Consider the following 13,754-nt stretch of genomic DNA (forward strand, 5'->3'; position numbering starts at 1 on the left):
GGGCCATAAGTGGACGAGGTGAAGCGTCATTCATGCTGCCAGCACGTCGAGCAGGGGCGCAGGTATGACCTGTCTTATACAGTCTATGGGTATGACATGAAACCGGTGTAACCGAAAGTAGATTAATTGGGTTATTGTGTTGTCACACCGTGGCCATGGAAGGTATGAGCATGAGTCTGTTTGTTGGAAAAGTCATATCTACTGTACTGAAGCGGTGTTTATGGAGAGTAAACGCTCGTGCTTCTAGCCAGGAAGCTAACGTTAGCCAGGCTAGTTTCACATATAAAGTTTGTTAGCTTGTTAGCCCACGAAGTTAGCGTTGGTGAGTCTTAAATCAGTGAAGTGCTGGCAAACTGGATCGTGTGTGTACATTTCTAGCAGGAATTAATTACAGGCACACAAAGTAACGCAACACAAAATAACCACACGTGCCTTATGAGCTTGATGCAATTTGTCTGGTGTTTGACGTTTATGTCAGACAGACAAACAGGAGCGAGTCAGGAGCGAGTTTTGCTAATATAAAGTTGGGGCAAATGACGTTTTAAAAAACTGACATTGAAGAAGCTGGTATGAATAAACGTAATTTCAGTTTCAAAGCCAGCATAGAGGAAAAGCTCATTAAATACAGGAAGGAATGGAAATCTGAATATCTACATTTCCATGACAGCTGGGGAGGATGGTATAATGTGGTCTAAAGGTCCAGAGCAGGATGAATGGATCATGTGATGAGGTTATCTCGTCAGCTGCTGTTTTCCCAGGTCAGGAATGACTGTTTACTCTCCGCTTGAAAAAGATGAAGATGCTTTTGTCTCAGACTTCCTCATAGGTTCATATTTGTGACCTCACTTCCTCCATGCTGTCATTTCTGCAGGCTTAAACATGGATTTGCTGTATAGTCCATTGAGCGTTGGTGTAGTAGCAGGACTGGGCTGTGGACTGTTGCTCGGTTGGCACCTTCGGGGACGCTTTGGCCCAGTATCCAAAAACCTGATGACAGCGACGGTAAACGGCACCGGTGAGGAAAGTGTGATGGGAGAAGGTGGCGAGTTCAAGATGATTCTGGTGGTCCGTAATGACCTGAAGATGGGCAAAGGAAAGGTCGCTGCCCAATGCTCCCATGCTGCCGTATCAGCCTACAAGCAAGTCCAACGCAGGAACCCCGAGCTTCTCAAACAGTGGGAGTACTGCGGCCAGCCCAAGGTGGTGGTGAAGGCTCCTGACGAGAACACCCTGATTGATCTGCTCGGTCATGCCAAAGAAGTAGGGCTTCCTGTTAGCCTGATCCAGGATGCAGGAAGGACACAAATTGCACCTGGATCACGCACTGTGCTGGGTATCGGTCCAGGCCCAGCTGATCTGATTGATAATGTCACTGGAGACTTGAAGCTCTACTAGAGTTCCAGCTTGCATACTATTTCTTTGTTGTCAAAACTATTTGCAGTGCAAACTAAGTTAAGCTACTACACGTTTTTATTTTTTATAAGAACAATTGACTCAGTTACATCTCAACTACCTGTACTGTGCAGTTTTGGGGGCTTTGTGCTCTTAATGCCAATGGTATCAGGAATCAGTTGACTCTTGGATCACAGTTATAACAGCTTAACATGTATTTCTTTACTGATATTTCTGTGACAGTAAAGTTTTTATGCTGCAGTCCTCCACACCAACCCCTCTGCTAAGGCCTGGAGTACATATAATACAAAATACAATATAAGCAAAGCAAGGCAGTAATCCATTATTACTGCAAAATGATCCCCAAATTCTATTGTCTTAATAATACAAATCACAATCTTCAAAATAAATAATGAAATTAAAAATTAATTCTTTCTTTATAATGGTATTTAATACTTAATACTGTGGAGGCAATGAACCGTTTGATGTAACATGACTGACTGGATGTCATTTAGATTTTGTTATCAAATACTGAATCATCTTAAATGCTGTTCATGGTCATAAATGCTGAATTACTTAAAAAAAACATGAAACTTTATGAAATAGTTTGTATATTTTATACCATTGAAAGTAGGATGCATTCATCAGTTATGTCTAGATAATGTCATTGTGTGTGTCCACTTTTATCTTCTGGAAGAAACATTAAGTCAATATCTTCCAGCTGTTTTGAGATGAGATGCATCAATGTTATGAATGACAGTTCATCAGAGCAGACTTTTTACTACTGGCACCCTCTGCTTTGTACCATCAAAGGGTGCTGCATCCTTGTATTAGGTAAGTTTTATATTGTTGTTGAACTGATATGACTATAGCGAAAGCAGACATTACACAGGGTAGACAAAGTAGCAAGAGAATAGTACAACAGAATCCAATCCAACACCAGAGTACAGCTTCAAAAACGACTGAATCTACAGCTCTGCGTGTGAACTTTAACAAATTAACTGGTTGATTTTCAGTTACAATAGAATCAGTAGCACGTTCAAAAAGTGAGGTCCTTAAAACCTCTGGGGGAGTGAAATCACATTAGTGGTTTTGAGGTGTGGTCATACTAGCACCGCTCTTAGATTTCACTCCATCTCCCATTCATAATTCATCTTCATTCATAAATTGAAAGCTATACAAAATCAATAATGCTTTTCCTGTGATCCTTTGTTTGGCACTGGTAGACCCTCAGGTTCACCTTTGTCCTGCAAATTTGCACTGTCAGCCAGCAGGAACACTGATACACTGTGTGTGGAAAACGGAGAAGTCATTATTCTAGTGGTGTTTCATCACATTGTTTTGTACAATGTTACACTGGACTACAAACAGGATATCTTATGACATCACTTCCCTTTTCTGAGAGCTTCAAAACAGTATATGTAAGACACAATCAGACTGTTCTTGACAAACAAGAAGCCTTTATTGTTAAGTGGAAAACAAAACCGCCGTTTCATTCATTATGATCCTGATTATGCACAATCAAGTATCTTAAGTGCACAATTTAAATCTAAGGTAATTTAGGTAAGAATATAAGTTCAAAGGAGTTAATGATTGATTTCTTGTATACACGCAAGCCTTTGATAAAAACTTCAAATTACCACAACTCTGTGATACCGTTCCTGAAATGGATGCGCGGGTGAACTGAAAAGGTTGAAGGCAACCCTCGACAAGACGTGAGGAGAAGAAAGTTTGAAAAAATCTCTCCTGCACGCTCAGTGACCTAAAACTATCTCCAGCAGAAACAAACTGTGGCATAAAGAGGGGGCGTGGGGCATGTTTGTCAAACACAAACAGGTCTGCAGTCCCTCCTGAGGTGGAATGGTCCCATGTTAGAGCAGTATTTAAAGCACATGGCAATGTCATCTGACTGCAGATTTGTTTGGAGAGTCCTGCATAGGCTTTGCTGGACAGAAAACCTTTCCTGAAAATCGTATGTAAAATACTCTCGTGGGTTTTCTTCAAGAAGTAGCCCTGACGCGTGAGTGTGGGGACTTGAGAGGTACGACGTAGTGTTTTCAGGATTGTGGTCATGGAAGCGGCAGTCTCATGTTCAAATATAGAAGAACATAGTAGCAGTTTTTGTGTCTGAATATACAATAATTAAATGCATTTTACAGTCGGACAGAAGAAGCTGCTCACACACATCAAAAGGAAGAGGTTCTACATTAATTTCTGCTCACTACAGAGTGCAAATCAGATGCTTCACAACAGACCTTTTTGTTTTTTAAACTGAGAAGAGGACTAGCTCTTCCCACAAGCCCCCCATTTAACATAAACCCATTTCCCATTCAAATAAAATAGACAAAAGAAAAAATTAATCTAGTCAATACGGAATGTGAGAAAATTAATCTTTGTGATTCAATCTTTTCTTTGACAACAGAAATAAAACTGAGTCCTTCATGACAGTTTAAAAAGGGGAAAAAACAATAAAAAAAAAAAAAAAAAAGAAAGTTTGTGGGTATTATCCCGAGCTCCCTGCAGAGGGCAGACAGAGAGACAGAAATGGTCTGGTGAAGGACTGTGAGAGATGGATGGACGATAGCTCCAGCCTACATGTGGAGGGAAAGGGGTGGGGTCTTTACATGCCGTAGCCAAAGCCTGGCTGAGCTGCTGGCTGACCGTATCCTGCAGGCGCCTGGTAGCCATAGCCGTAAGTCTGCTGAGGGGCCACAGGTACGCTGGGGCCCGCTGTCAGCATCAGCTGGGGTGTGCCTGTAAGACACACACGCACAGAAAGGGTTTCAGACATGTGGTCAGGTCTGCTTTATTTTTAACCAGAGCCACAGTTCTGATGTAAAACGTTCCAGTCACAATGTCTCACCTCACCTCACCTGTGAGACTGTAAGCAGCTAGAAACAGTTTACTGTAGTGAATGTATGGCAAACAGGCTCTAAAAGACTTACTGTGTATTACCTGTATCAAACTTTACCTCACTGGATCTTTTTAAAGGTGCTGTGAACTCAAAAATGACCTTCTTACCATGAGTAAGAAGGTATAGAAAACAGACCGTTTTCTATAATGTGTTCTCTGGACATTTTAAAGTGTCTGACACTGATCTCAATTACATAACTTTCACTGTACACAGTGGGAGAGGATGTCAAAGTGAATCTTTACTTTCATATATTTTGTGACTCAGTGAGTCACTTGGTCTCATTATGTTTATGTCGGGGCAGCTGAGCTGTTAATCATTACTGGCTTTCAGCTGTTAAACCCACCAACTCACTAACCACACAACTTGAGCTTAGGACACACCTGCGCACATGCAGCATTATCCGTATCCTGATTATGATTTGACTGTATGATCATGTTTACATGGAATATGAGTAATGTGGCTGCCCACATGTTATTCTTCCACAGTGGTTGTCAGTAAACGAACCATCGCATTGGAAAAGAGAGAAAATGGTAGGTTATGTGAGTCAGCCTCCAGCTGTGTTCCCTCAGGAGTTGGTTCAGACCAAAAACAGAGCTAAAAGCTAAAGCTAGATATCCAGGGCAACCCTGGATAATTTAGGGACCAAAAAGTGTCACACGTGGAAGAGGACTGCTGCCTTCTCTATCTGATCACAGTTAAATGGACATTGACGTCATTAGAGGACTGTTACCATAGACGATGGGTTGCGTCTCTGTTGCCTGCTCCTCTTCTTTCCTTAGGGACTCTGAGGTTTCTAGTTTATCTACCTGTAAGGTGAAGAAATGAGTGCTTTTAGAACAAAGCCACACCACTTAACAAGTAAACCACATGCTAAACAAGTGAAGAAATTAAAACAGTTACATGTGCTGTATAGGCTGTCCATTAACCTTTCTGTTACAAATGTTCAATGTTCAGACAATTAGGAAACAAAACCCAGCTGAGCCTTTCACACTTTATATACAGTATACAGAGATACCTAAAGTTTGTACTGAATAGAAGCAATAATGTATTACTGAGTAATGTCCTCAACTACAAAGCATACAAGTTCAACTGGTAATGCTAAATAAGGAGAGAGAAGAAGAAATATGAAAAAACAGAACTTCAGGAAGCAAGTCAGATGCAGCAATATGTAAAATGCACACATCAGGTCCTCAGGGAAAAGCAGTGGCACCTGGATGCAGATTATTTCTAGAGTTAAAAGTACAGAGGGGATGAGCAGTGCACTTAATATATGCATTTATCATTCACTTTCTCCATGCCCCGTCAGATGAACAGTAGCTTTTTGCTTTCAGTTGTCTGTCACACAGTTTCAACAAGCTAAAGCATCACTGTCCCATGCTCTATGTGTTACACCACTGGCAGTGAATAACTGGCTGCAGCCATGAGATGCAGTGTGGGTGGAGGAGGAGGAGGAGGAGGAGGAGGGAGGAGTAGGGAGGAGGGTAAGTCTCAGGCCAGGTTACCCCCTACAGTACAGGGCTGTCTACAGGAAGCCAGGCACAACTAACAGCCTGCCTCTACATATCAGCAATATGCATTTAACACATGCGTGTTCCAGGAACCAGCTCATACATCAAAACACATCAATCTTCAGAAAACAAAAATCAGCATCATATTGTGCAGTGTCATTAACTGTGAGGAAATGCACTTTCAAGTGAAGTAGCAGAATTTCCTATATTCAAGATTATTCACTTTTTTTTTTTAGCACCAGTGGCCGACAAAACGGTCGATATGTTCATTCATTCAGAATGTAAAACAACCAAGAATACATTTCTAAATGCTATACAAAGGCAACAGGACTTGCTTGCAGTTCTTGAAGATGTTTCACCTCTTATGTGAAAGGCTTCCTCACATGTGACCTCAACAACTCTCGAGGTGTCAACAACCCCACAAGGAGGTAAATATCTGGACTCCCCACCAGTCAGTCAGAACTGAAGAAGCCTTTGGGACGAGAGGTGAAGCAAGTCTGGTTACCTTTGTATAGCATTTAGAAAAGCTATGACCTGGATGAGCGAGAATCTTCACAGATGAACTGGGAATAAAGCTGTTGTATTTTCTCCAACATTGGATAGAAAATGTATTTTACGGGCTTATGGTTTAATATCTGTTGCAGTCTGCTTTAGGTTCACAGTGCTTTACAGTCAGGGATAGTAACAACCAATGGTTACTTACTTCCAGTTACAACTGGCACAACATGCACTTTAACTAACTCCTTCCTCATCCACAAGCATTTGACAAATATATTACCGCCCCATCCTGAAGCCAAATTGCTTTTAATGTGTTTCTTGACTAAACGGATATTAAAAATATGTTCAGGGGTTCTTTACAGAGGAACTACAGCTGGTCATCATAGCCATCTGGCCAAATATTATCCAGAAATGTACATTATTTCAGACAACTAATTACAGCACACAGGTTAATGCATGCTGTAATCAGTTATCAGTTTGAAGTAATATTGTAGTGACTAAAATAATCTCAGATTCCCTATTCTTGCAGCAGACTTCTACAGGTTTTTAATTAGAGATCGCATATCTGCAACACTGCCCTATGTGTCAGCCTGAACGATGTCTCAGTGACTGTGTGGAAGTGAGAGTGGAATGCGTGGTATAGGTAAAACCATGCACACTCAAGGCCGCAGTCTTCCAAGCTAAATACTCTGAGATCAAAAACAGAGCTTTTAACTTTCACCTGTTCCTTAACTGCATCAACCTGTAAGAGAAGAGGTGCAGCATAGAAGAAGAAAATTAAAAATGTTATATGGTCATAAAGAAATCTGGTAAAGGAGGCAGACTAAACTAATACTGACAGTTCTTATTTCCTTCAAAAGAAAACAATGGTATGTTCATATTTTTTTAAAAAACTGAGCTACAAATCTGTCAATGTGTGCGGGTTTCCACATTTGCTCTGATCCTTGCATAGTTCCACTCTGACAGGATGACAGCAGTGTTACACAGCTATAGGGCCTGCGTTTATATCAAAACCCATTTTTTCCTCAGTTCACTTAACCTGAGAAGAATGTGGCTGACCCACCTTGCTGAGGTACTCCCTCATGACCTGAATGAAGTATGGCATAGAAAAGTCCATGATGTTGTGCCTCCAGGCGGTCTCCAGCACCACGTCAGGCCGCAGCAGGTCGTAGCAGGTAAACAGGCAGGCGGCAAAGCACTCCTTCTTATTCTCCTGCAAGAACCAAGACAGCAGCTCCTCTGCCAGCTCTGTGTCCTTGGACTCTGACGCATACTGCATGGCATCCTGCAGGGGACACACAGCATGGACAGGTTCAGAAATAGTCCCAGTCCATGTAAACAGTTCATCTGAAATATTCACAAAGAAAGTAACTGTGAATGAACCATTGCTGGAAAATGTAAAAAGCACCTTATAGAGCCTGTCCTTCTTGCAGAGCTCCACACTCTGTTTCCAGCGGTTGTTGCCCTTGAAGAGGTAGGCAGCGATTCTCCTGAACTCAATCAGCTCGTGCTTCTCCAAGCGCTGGGCCAGTGAGATGTTGTCAAAGTTGTCGTAGGCATCTATTGATGTTCTCAGTGCCTAACATGAGTGACAGGAACATTGAATGAAATAATTTATAATAATAATAAATACATTTCTCAGATCAACAGATTTAACAAAATACCATGGCTCTGCCAAAGGCTCTTACCTGATAGTCTTCCTCTGTGATGAACAGGTTGTTAAGTGCTTCATTAACTGATTTGTTGTTGTGGTTCTGTACTGACCGCAGGTAAGGTTTGACCAGAGGCAGCTGTTTCACCTGTCAACACACATGTACAATCATCACATCAGTCCTGACAAAAAAAGAGGACATTTCAATCACACTCCTGATCATTTTAAGAGATTAAAGGGTACCTTGCTGAAGAAGTTGACAGCACGGGAGTGGTCCAGTCTGGGGGAAAGCACTATAAGCAAATCATTCAGTAACAAGGGCTTAAACTCCAGATAGAACTGGATGGCTTTGTAGTACAGCTCCACGTTGGCCACCTACACAGGGTGCAAAGGGAAAGAAAGTCTTAGAATCAATAACTCAATCACATTAGTGTAACTTCAACTATAAAAAAGAAAAATATAATGGTATTAAAAATTCACAAAAAATAAAATAGTTTGGACATCAAATCAAGCTGGACCTTGGTGATGATGTCTTTGAATTGCCCCTCTTTCCAGGCATCTGTTGGGTGGTTCATCATGGTGATGATGGCGTTGTCGTACTCCTCGTACTTGTCGTACAGGAAGACCAGCTCGCCCCACAGGTGAGCCTGCTCTGCTGCTCTCAGGACCTTTGGGATGTTAACTCTGGACCAGAAGAGCTCCAGATGCTCCCTCATCTTCTGGGGCTTGAACTTGGAGTAAAGGATGGCCAGCTCTGTGAACATCCCCATGTGAGCGCGCTCCAGGCCCAGGGCGGCCTCCAGCATGGTGATCAGCTCCTCAAAGTAACCGCGGTCCTGCGGAAGAAGAGGGAAAATTTGGTAAATTTGCAATTATGTATGTGGGCTAAGTTCTTAAAGTGGCACACACAAGTGCCTTCATTTCCATCTTACCTGGTAGTAGTTGATCAGCTCCTCCAGCTCATCAGCATGCACCACAATGTGGAGACCACACATCTGGGCCAGTCTGAACTCCTTTCCATCCACGCAGGCGAAGCACACCTCCTTCCACGTACGGGTGCTGTTGGCCTTACGAGCGCCGTCCACAGCAGCCTGGTACTCCCCGAGGTGCACCAGAGTTGAAGCCAGGCGACCAAAGTTGGAGACATTGTTGTATAGCAGCTTGGCAGCCTCGTACATTTTCTCATCATAGCAGCGGTCACCAACCTACAGAACAGATTCAGTAAAGACATATGGTTTCATTAAATGGAGCCACCCACTAATTCACAGAGGGCTGTTTGTATGAGAGTGATGCTAACCTGTTGAATGTGAGCATTGTTGGGTCCGTTAATGAACTCTTCCAGTTCTGCCAGGCGATTGGTTTTGGCCAAGGCAAAGATGAGCTCTGTTTCTACGTAGGACTCACGGGCCTTCTTACGAGCCATCTGAAGAAATTTGACCAAGTCCTCCCAGTTACCTGAAACACATGGGCTTGGACGGTCATATCAAGATGTTGGTGTGTTTGCACACAAATTTTGTCTCCACTGTATTTTATGCTGTTTGTGTATACTTTCAATAAGGAATTGCTGCACTAGTTGCGGCTGTCAGCAAAAATCCCTGGAGGACAAAACTCAAACTACAAACTTGATCTCACAACAAGTCTCCTTACCACTCTTATCAGCAGCCTGTACCACCTCCATATATGCAGAGGGGTCATCAGCTTTGATGTAGGAGTCAATGGCCTCCTTAACCAGGCCCTTCTGTAGCTGAGCCTTAGCCAGCTGGCTCCACACAGCTGGTTCATTGCAGCGTTCTGCAAACTCATAGGCTCGGTCCAGGTTGCCAATATGCTCGATCAGCACCTGAGGAAAAAGAAAGGGGGAAAAAAAAAAAAAAAAAGGATGATGAACACTTCTTCAGTCAATAAGGTATTAGTCTAGCTGTTTAAGAATTAATGACTGACCTGCACAGCGGAGGTGTTGACGTCAAACTTTCTAAAGATGGCAAACGCCTCCTCAAAGAGCTCATTGCTGATGGCGATGTTAGCGATATCAGGAGCATCATAGTTGTCTAGCCTGCTGATGTACTCCATCACACGAGTACGGTCCGCTTTGATAGCTGTCAGGATCAGCAGATTCTGCAGATTTCTGTGGGAAAGAGTAGACAGCAAATCCACATAAGCACACTTTAGTTTTGCAATGTGGTTTTCAAATGACTCAGGCAAAAAAAAAAACAAAAAACAAAAACTACTGCTAAACACCTGTGTTCACTGAAGACAGAGTTGTCCAATACAATCTTCTCCAGCAGCTCAATCAACTCGTTGGGCAAATCTGCCGTCATGAAAGCTTTGACAGTGACTGATACCTCCTCTGGGTCCTGGGTTTCTGACAGTGCTGTTTGCACCACCTGAGAGCAGAAACAAGGGCACAGACGTTTAGAAAAGCAGCAGGTTCCAGCACTGAATGAGATGGAACATTCCTCGTGTACACTTTACCTGGTCAATCAGCTGTCGTCTGTAGGGGTTGCTCTCCAGCAGCACGCTAGCCCACAAGTCTGGGTCTTTGCGACGGACCAGGTAGCGAGACAGGCTCTTGAACAGGGAGTTCTCATTGCAGACCTGATGTGAAGAGAACAAAAAAAATACATTAGCAAAGGCAGTTAAATGCAGTACATGATTAAAGGAATGTGAAGTGAAACCAAGACATTTGGATACTTAGTGAGAGGGAGACAAGAACAAAAATTCATCCTCACATTGATCAGCTCCTGGTCACACTGCCCTCTCTCGTAGGCCACACAGGCCAGGTGTGGGTCTCTTTTCTCACAGTACTTTCCCACCACACGGCTGTCATAGTAGGGGTTTTCCCGCAGGAAGCGTTCAGGGTTGTTGTTGCTGTCGATGTAGATCTTGGCCAGGGCATTATGGGTGGCGGGCTCTTCGCAGCCTTCATGGATACGAGACTCCAGCCAGGGCAGCAGCAGCTTCAGTCTGTAAGACAAAGACATTCACTCTGGCTGCTCACATAACCTGTCAGACATGGATGAAGCACAAATCAAATGCTGCTTGGGGCACGAGATAGAAATGGTTCTCCACTTTGGGATCGGTTTTAGGTTTGATACCTTGAATTTAGATTACTTTTAAAAGCATTGTCCTCACTTGTTACCCCCTAAGAACAGGTATTGATCTGAAATATTTAGATGAAATAGTCCTGCACCTGTTTCTCTTTTCCACTTCAGCGACCAGTTCATCAGTGGAGAACTGTCCCCTGACAACCAAGATCAGGCTTTTGATGACATCCTCTGAGCAGTCCACATCTAAGAGACCGCCAACCACAACAGGCAGGCGGCTAGGATTCACCTGATACACAAACAATCAGTCTCATTAGCTTATGTCTGTAATGTCAGGATGCAGTGTGATAGTATTCTGTATGTCTCTGCATTGACCCCTTACCTTCTGAACATAGATCTCAATGTACTTCTGCAGGCTGTTGCGGTACAGGTAGAGGACCAGGTCATGGACAAAGTCAAAACGATCACAGACGATGATGAGGGGCAGCTGGTCGGTGAGTTTGGCTTCCTGTTCGTCACACAGAGCGGAGGGAGAGAGACTACAGTCAGCATCAACACCTCTATGCAAGTCACAGAACTGTACTTAAAGCGTATTTACTTTTGTATTGGAAAACATTTATTTTATAACAGGTATGACTGTATTGTTAATGCTGGTGTACTCATCTGTCTATGGCGGTAAAAACACATTTATCCATTATATTTAACATGACATTTTCCAGCTACGTCAGCTCTCAAAAATTACACAACACAGTATCAAGAGGGGAAACAAAGTAAAAGGTTTGCCACTATAACAAATGGACACCACATTTTTGACAAGCTAGAGGATGGTTAGATGCAAAATGAGTGTGCTTCACATTAGAGCCACAGAGCAAGACCTCTAAATATCCTAAAGTAGCTTTCTAACTCATTAACAGGCAGAGAGCTGCAAGCTGTCAAGTCACCATTAGGCAGCACTGGCCGCTACTCCTCTGCACTGTATTATGCACTGCTGTGCTGCTGCCATCCACACTCATACAGGATAAACAAACTGGGATTGTGCACCTTGTCAATATCATCACCAAGAACATGCTACACAGACTAGAGGCTCCTAATTACAGGACTATACACACAGACACCTTGATAGTTCTCAACTATGGAGTACAAGGATCCAACTTGTCCTCCATTAACTGCAGTTACATACAAAACATCCAATCAGCTGGGACTATGTGGAGCTCCAAGAGCACTGTTCCACTCCAGTAGGTGTATGGATTGTGGTGTATGAGCATACAGTATATGCCTCCATACAAATCCCAGTTTCAATCCTGTGCCTACAGTTAAAGGGCTAGGATGAAAGAAAAAATAAAAACGGGGGAGGTCTGTACTATGAGGAGGGATAGTTTTACCTGATACATGTCCTGCCATTCCAAAGAAAAAGAGGAAAAGCACAAAAGATAATTGACCACCATCAGGAAGGTTGGCCGAACATTTTTAACCAATGCAGACAAATCTGATCTGCTGGTCAGATTCCTTTTCTAATCTACAGAAAGGGGCCAACAATGTTAATCTGTGAAGCTTTTCTTCTTTCTAGGCTGTAGCACTTTAAAGTCTGACTAGGAACATCAAGGAATGTGTGACATGAAGTTGTGCCTTGAGACCAACACGGCATAAAATTCTGAAAACCTGTCATGGGTCAAGATCAGACAAAGACAAGATGTAACAATGAAGACAGGAAAAGAGTAGATCAGGATCAGAAAGATATAGAGTGAAACAGAGCGTGGGAAGAACAAGTAAAAGAAAGCACCAGATGAAGGAAGAAAAGAGGTGTTAAATGTCAGTCACTCCAGCCGTCCCTGCGGCTTTACCTTGAGGAAGTTCTTGACGCGCTCAGGGTCATAGCAGTTGCTCTCTCTACAGATCCTCTCCACCTCTTTGATCTGGCCCGTCTTGCAGGCAGCCTGAATATATTTGAAGTGAACTTCGGGGTCCTGACTGAAGTTCACAATAGAGCCAAGGAAGTAGAAAAGACCTGAGAGACAAAGACAGTTATATAAAGCCTTGAGCGGCATACGCGTCTACAGTTCCACCAATCTAACGACAGCATTATGGATCCAGTTATACATCCTGAAAAGAAAAATCTAAATCAGCATTAAAATATTAACTCCATGACTGCAGTTTCTCCCATCCCCAATTGGCTTACTTAACCTTTACGCTCCATTATTTCAGTAACAGTAGAGGAGCTGCACTAATTCACCTCCAGGACATCCTGTCCAATCTATCAATTGTCCTGCTTCGATTGTCTGCTCTGACCTACTTGTCTAATTGATAGTTAGGGGACATCTGTCTGAGCACATGGGCAGAAGGGAATGACTGCATGACTAAAACTGGGAGACAAGTGATATGGATACACGATTATTTGGGTGAACTGTCCCATTTTACAAAACATATCAACATTTAGCAATTGCTCTGGCTATTTTTCAATACTTTGTCTCTCTGACTGATCAACATGCTACCAGTGTCTATGGGAAAAAAAAAACCTTTGTGCTGTCTGAATTACAGATGACTGTATTTCACCAATATCTCACCTTCAAAGCTCTTGAAGGACTCAAAGAGCTCGGTGAGAGCCTGTGTGGTGAGCTGCTCATGGTACTTGGAAGCCACCTGGACACAGATCTGCAGGTTCTGCCGGATGTTGGCCGACAGCATGGCCCTGAGGCACTCCAGAGAGTCTTCCACTGACAGCGAGCCAAAGAAGTTCACCAGCCACTGAA

The 13,754-nt window shown here is 43.0% G+C and overlaps 2 protein-coding genes across 5 annotated transcripts in view; one reads left to right on the plus strand and one right to left on the minus strand.

The window, feature by feature from the left end:
* ptrh2 (peptidyl-tRNA hydrolase 2) lies at window positions 1-1,661 on the plus strand. 3 transcript variants are annotated; one of them, XM_041051941.1, is made up of 2 exons: window positions 1-62; window positions 872-1,661. In XM_041051941.1, exon 2 carries the CDS (start codon window positions 880-882, stop codon window positions 1,393-1,395), a length of 516 nt encoding a protein of 171 aa, XP_040907875.1. In that variant the 5' UTR covers window positions 1-62; window positions 872-879; the 3' UTR covers window positions 1,396-1,661. The 3 variants fall into 3 exon arrangements, with proteins under 3 accessions (XP_040907875.1, XP_040907874.1, XP_040907873.1); XM_041051940.1 differs by having other exon boundaries at window positions 46-162; XM_041051939.1 differs by lacking the exon at window positions 1-62 and adding an exon at window positions 649-758.
* A 1,174-nt stretch (window positions 1,662-2,835) lies between these two features.
* Window positions 2,836-13,754, minus strand: part of cltca (clathrin, heavy chain a (Hc)) — a 30,450-nt gene continuing 19,531 nt past the window's right edge. For both annotated transcript variants that reach the window (XM_041051938.1, XM_041051937.1), the window contains 18 exons: window positions 13,569-13,749; window positions 12,849-13,012; window positions 11,390-11,515; window positions 11,154-11,296; window positions 10,693-10,927; window positions 10,436-10,558; window positions 10,202-10,347; window positions 9,905-10,088; window positions 9,611-9,803; window positions 9,261-9,418; window positions 8,896-9,168; window positions 8,482-8,799; window positions 8,207-8,338; window positions 8,001-8,111; window positions 7,721-7,891; window positions 7,376-7,597; window positions 5,037-5,112; window positions 2,836-4,146 (listed from right to left, as the gene is read on the minus strand). In XM_041051938.1, the coding sequence (XP_040907872.1) occupies window positions 4,013-4,146; window positions 5,037-5,112; window positions 7,376-7,597; window positions 7,721-7,891; window positions 8,001-8,111; window positions 8,207-8,338; window positions 8,482-8,799; window positions 8,896-9,168; window positions 9,261-9,418; window positions 9,611-9,803; window positions 9,905-10,088; window positions 10,202-10,347; window positions 10,436-10,558; window positions 10,693-10,927; window positions 11,154-11,296; window positions 11,390-11,515; window positions 12,849-13,012; window positions 13,569-13,749 (3,090 nt within the window). In that variant the 3' untranslated portion in view covers window positions 2,836-4,012. The remainder of the gene's footprint in view (window positions 4,147-5,036; window positions 5,113-7,375; window positions 7,598-7,720; window positions 7,892-8,000; window positions 8,112-8,206; window positions 8,339-8,481; window positions 8,800-8,895; window positions 9,169-9,260; window positions 9,419-9,610; window positions 9,804-9,904; window positions 10,089-10,201; window positions 10,348-10,435; window positions 10,559-10,692; window positions 10,928-11,153; window positions 11,297-11,389; window positions 11,516-12,848; window positions 13,013-13,568; window positions 13,750-13,754) is intronic.

This window comes from Toxotes jaculatrix, chromosome 12, assembly GCF_017976425.1.
Source record: "Toxotes jaculatrix isolate fToxJac2 chromosome 12, fToxJac2.pri, whole genome shotgun sequence".
NCBI classification, from domain to species: domain Eukaryota; kingdom Metazoa; phylum Chordata; class Actinopteri; family Toxotidae; genus Toxotes; species Toxotes jaculatrix.